The sequence below is a fragment of the Penaeus monodon genome, chromosome 3 (assembly GCF_015228065.2).
Source record: "Penaeus monodon isolate SGIC_2016 chromosome 3, NSTDA_Pmon_1, whole genome shotgun sequence".
Taxonomy (NCBI): domain Eukaryota; kingdom Metazoa; phylum Arthropoda; class Malacostraca; order Decapoda; family Penaeidae; genus Penaeus; species Penaeus monodon.
This window is the reverse complement of record NC_051388.1, coordinates 18,958,328-18,963,327: the sequence shown is the minus strand read 5'-3', so window position 1 is coordinate 18,963,327 and position 5,000 is coordinate 18,958,328. Positions and strand designations below refer to the sequence as shown.

At 52.4% G+C, this 5,000-nt stretch overlaps 1 protein-coding gene across 1 annotated transcript in view; it reads right to left on the bottom strand.

Annotated features, from left to right (window-relative positions):
• Positions 1–1,589, bottom strand: part of LOC119585412 (uncharacterized protein DDB_G0271670-like) — a gene marked incomplete at its 3' end in the record, with an annotated part of 4,272 nt that extends 2,683 nt beyond the window's left edge. The window contains exons 1-2 of the mRNA XM_037934077.1: positions 1,429–1,589; positions 14–172 (exon numbers count right to left, since the gene is read on the bottom strand). Coding sequence (XP_037790005.1) covers positions 14–172; positions 1,429–1,589 — 320 coding nt within the window. The remainder of the gene's footprint in view (positions 1–13; positions 173–1,428) is intronic.
• Between the last annotated feature and the right edge of the window lie 3,411 nt (positions 1,590–5,000).

Sequence of the window (5,000 nt, the reverse complement as noted above, 5' to 3'; positions counted from 1 at the left end):
TTGGGGGCCTGACCTTCCGACTCCCGAAGGACACTCCCGAAGGACACTCCCGAAGGACACGCGCGTTCGGGGAGTGCAGTCTGTCTCGAGCTCGGGAAATCCGTCCACGCTGTTCCTCTTTACGGTGGCGCGAGGATTAGATGGGCGCGTGGGCGTGAGGAATAATGAAGCTCTGTTGCGGATTATTGTAGGCGTGGGTGGGTGTGGGGGGTGGTTCAGGCGCTAACTCTCTCCTGAGGGAAGGGGGACGCCGGCGGCGGAGGCGCGGGCGGATGTCGCTGCAGGGGAGGGGGTGCAGCCGGGGATCCTGCAGCTTTTCGTGGGCGGCGAGCGTGAGATGTGGCCTCGGCGCGGGAGCTGTGATGTGTGGGCGGGAACGATTGGGTGGACAGCGTGTGCCGGCGTTCCTGTTTTCAGCGCTGTTCGTGGGCGTCGTAGGCACGGGCGTGGGGCCGTGCGGAATGCGTTCGTCGGTGAAGCTAATGCTAATGTTTTTTTGTGTGAATACACCCGAGCTTCCTCTCTCTTTTCTCTCTCCCTCTACTTTACACTCAACCTCACTCTCATCCTCGCTCCCATCTTCCCTCTCCCCCTCCCCCTCCCCCTCCCCTCCTTTCCTCGCCCCCCTCCCTCTCCCCCTTCAACCTCTTCTCAGTCTCTCCCTCCCTCCTCCTCTCCCTCTAACTCTAACCCCTCTCTCTCCCTCGCCTCTCCCCCGCCTCTCCCCTCCCTTCCCCTCCCCTCTCCTCCTCTCCTCTCCTCTCCTCTCCTCTCCTCTCCTCTCCTCTCCTCTCCTCTCCTCTCCTCTCCTCTCCTCTCCTCCCCTCCCCCTCTCTTCTCCTCTCTACTCTCCTCTCTGCTCTCCTCTCTCTCCTCTCCTCTCAGACGAGTAACTTGTATTGCTGTCTTCAGCAGAGTTTCTTCATCCTTGGCAAAAATGGAGGAGGCAAAGTTTTGGGAGAAGTAAAGAAGCTTTGGGGCAAAAAGAAATAAAAGATTGATTAATCTCCTGCAACTTTTACGAGGACGCGCCAGGACAGGCGCAACCGTTTAACCCCGCGTCGTCGGCCGGGATTGACAAGAGTGCGAGTCGGGAATGGATATACGGATAGACAGAAAGACAGCTCGTGGACAAGTTATCTGAAGGGCGGAATCGGCCTGTGCGAGTGGCTGGCGCGGAGGGGCGTGGGCTTCAGAGTAGTCTTTCAGCGCTCGCGTGTGTGTGTATGAAGGCTCATTTTGATCTTCATTGCTAAGCCAGGCATGCGGGTCAGGTACAACATTCAAGGCTGTGCAACGATTGCAACCTGTGGTCGACTGGTTGGCTGTCTGGCTGCATGCGCTCGCCGCCCGGGGGTCGTGTCGGTGCACATATTGTCGCGCGTCACAGCGTCACAAGGACACCGCTATAATCAAGTCATCTATAACCTGCACATAACGAAGAAGTAGTCATTGCGCCGGGGAAATAGCCGGGTGCCCTGCGATGAGGCCTTTCGCTTTGTGATGTGTGAATAGAGGATGACGGCGTGGCAAGGGTTCTTTGTGGTCTGCCCTCTGATTAGCCTACACAGCATGCCTGGATGCGTCATTTTGACTTAAAATGAGTTAGGTTATATATAGCAGCAGTGCGTGCTCCTACCCAGCGTCGTAACTTCCCCGCGACTTATAACGGCTGTGTGATCTGGCATAATTAGGCCATCACGCTAACGATATCTCCGCGACGTGACAGGGCAAGTGGCGTCTGTGTGACATGACGTAACAGCGCCATCGTCTCCGCGTGATGGGACGTGACACGAACAAAACACATCACTCGAGGGACACCTGTTTGGCACGCGCGTCACGCTAGAGCCCAGTGGCGCCGGTGACATGACACACGAAACCTCTTGTTGTATCATTACAAAAAATCATTACTCGCAGGTTAACCCTTTGTAGGGGCGCTCGTGCCTCGTGTCACCCAGCGTGATTAACCCGCGGGCGGTGTGCGTCGGTGACATATTACGCGCTAATTAGAGCGGATAATAACAACCCTTGCGCCTCCCCTCGTCCCACCCTCAACTTCCCTCCCCCCCCCTCTCCCCCGTTTGTTGCTACCCTCTCTTTTCTCACCTGTTCTGCCATACCTTTCTCCTTATCTCTCTCCCCACTGCTCTCCTCTTCCCTTCTTCCAAGTCTTCCTCCTTTCTCTTTTCCCTCTCCCCTAGTTCCTGTTCTATTTCTCCCACTGTCCATCCACTTCTCCCTCCTTTCTCTGCCCTCTGTTATTTCCCTCTCTTCCTTCTTCCTTCCTCCTCTTCCCCTTCCTCCCCTCTGCCCTTTCGTTCCCTTTCTCCCCTCGTATTCTCTCCTCCTCCTCCTCCTCCTTCCCTTTCTTGTTCCCCTCTTCTCCTTCTCTTCTCCTTTCCTTCCCTCCCATTTTCCCTTCATTCTCCTCCTCGTTCTCCCCTTCTCCCTTCTTCTTCCTTTGCCCTGTCTTCCCTTTCCCCTTCATACTCCCTGCCCCTCCCTTCTCCTCTTTCTCGTTCTGCTTCCCACCGTTTTTCCTCTTCCCTTCCCATCTTTTTTCTTCTTCCCTCATTTTGTTAACATTTCTTTTACTTTCTTTCTCGTTTTTCTCCCTTCTCTTCCGCCTTTCTCCTTCCCATTCCCCTTTTTTCTGCCTCCTCCTTCATCTTCCCTTCTACACCGTCTCCCTCCCTCTCCCCTCCCTTCCCTTATCTCCCTTCTATCATCTCTATCTCCCGCGCCCCTCTTTCTCCTCCTTTCTCTATCCTCCCTTCTCCCTACTTCCTTCTCTTTTGTCTTCCCTCTTATCGTTCGCCCTCCCTTCCTCCTCCTTCCTTCCATCTCCCTTCTTCCTTCTTCCTCCCTCCTTCCATATACCTCCTCCCTCCTCCCTCCTCCCTTCTTGTACGCCCTCCTCCCTCCTTCCTTCTTCCTCCCTCCTCCCATTTTGTTCGCCTCCCTCTCTTCTCCCTTATCCTTTCTCCCTCCCTTAGTTTTTTTTTCCGTCTCCCTTTCCCTTACATTTCCTCGCTTATCCCTTATGTTTTCTCCCTCCCCCCTTTCTCTTATATTTTCTCCTTTCTCCCTTGGTTCCCCCCTTCCCCTTTCCCTGATGTTTTCTCCCTCCCTTTCCCTTATATTTCCTGCCATTTCTCCTCCCTTATATTGTCTTCCTCCCTTCTCCCTTTCTCTTATATTTCCTCCCTTCTCCCTTATATTTCCTCCCTTCTCGCTCTCTTATATTTTCTCCGTCCCTTCTCCCTTACATTTCCTCTCTTCTCCCTTATAAAACGCCCCCCCCCCCCCCCCCCCCGCCCGTAGGCACCCATTCATCTCCCGCTGGCGTAAGTGAATGATTGGAAGGAAGATTTAGTGCCGTTGCCTTTTTTTCTTCTCTTTTCATTTTTGCTAAACTTCTATTTTATGGTCTGGCTCGTTTATGTTATTTATGTGTAATTTTTATTTTCGTTTATTACGTTTATTATTATTTTTTATTTATTTATTTATTTTTCTTCGGTCCTGATTAATTGTTGTGTAATTCATTCGCTTCCAGTTGCCTATTTCGTTGTTGTTTTCTATTCGTGTGTTGTGCTTATTCATTTGTTCATTTCGTTATGTTATTTGATTATGTATTTATTCATTTATTAATTCGGAATTTGTTTTTTTGTTAAGCGAAGCACTAACATGATCAGTGGCTGTGTATGTGCGCATTATCAGTATGTGTTTACGTGGATGTGTGTGTGTGCGTGCGTGCGTGTGTGCGTATGCCTCCCCTTGTTCATGTACACGCACATGTATGTGGTCGCGCGTGCGTCCGTGTGTATCAGAATGCCGTGCAGTCCTCGCGTGCGGATCTCCGTCTTATCGCCGTATCGATCGCCGTTGCATTTGGTTTTCTTGTTACACTGTATCTTCTGAGCCAAAAAGGATGAGGCATTTTGTGTCCTGTATTTCATGCTTCATTTTGTGAAGAATAGAACTCGACCTCTGCGTCCCTGGTAGCAGGTAGCAGGTAGCAGGTAGCAGGTAGTAGTTAGCCGGGGGTGAGGATATTCCGCCTGTATAGGTAGCAGGCACTGTGTACCCTAATTAACAGGTACCCCAAATGATGATCGGGATACGGCAGAGAGCTCGAGGGGCATGTAGTAGGTACGTGGTATGTGGGATGTTACGACTTGGTGCGGGTATCGGTGTATGGTTTGTGTGCTTGCCTCTGTGTGAGACATCTTGCAGGTATTGCAGAATGCAGATACAGCATAGGTGGTGTTTCAGAGGAAGAAGGGTGGCTTGTTAGGCTGTATCAGGTATCTGGGTGGTTTGTATCTCCAGAGTGGCGTTGTAACAAAGAGCCTTAGACGCTCAAAAGGGAGTGAAGAACGAAGGGAAAAAGTACTTCGTGTGGGAAGCGTTTGAGGGATTTGCGAAACAATGTCTTGGTTTGTAGATATGTGTTGGCGCGGACAGTGGGCGGCGGTGAGATGTCGGACCGCACCGCGAGCACGCCCATCGCACTCCCGTTGCATTAGATAAGCCGGCTTGGCGGGGCGGGCGGGGTGACGGAGGCCGTGTCAGCACCCGCCTGACGACGTGGGTGTATCGGGCGAAATCACCGAGTCCGTGCTTGGGATGCGACCCGCGGCTGCGACCTCCTGACTCCGGCGAGCAGAAGAAAGCGGGATTAACATAACGAGTCTGCAGAGCGTCAGCGATAATGCAGAATGTGTGCGCTGTCGGCAGTCATTGTAGCGTCAGCTGCGTGATGGATGATGACAGTATTGCAGGAGGTTGATAGCGTCGACAGTATTGATGTCTAAATATTGTCGGTGATTTGCGGAACCGATGTCTGTGGGGTCTGCTGCATGAGCAGAGTTGCGGTACATTTCTTGCTCCCTTATTATCTTTGTCAGCAGTTTGGGCTGTAGGGCAATGGGACGATAAGCTCTGCACGGCGCGTCACGTGGCCGCGATACACTGGTCAGGTTTCAATAATCGAGGAG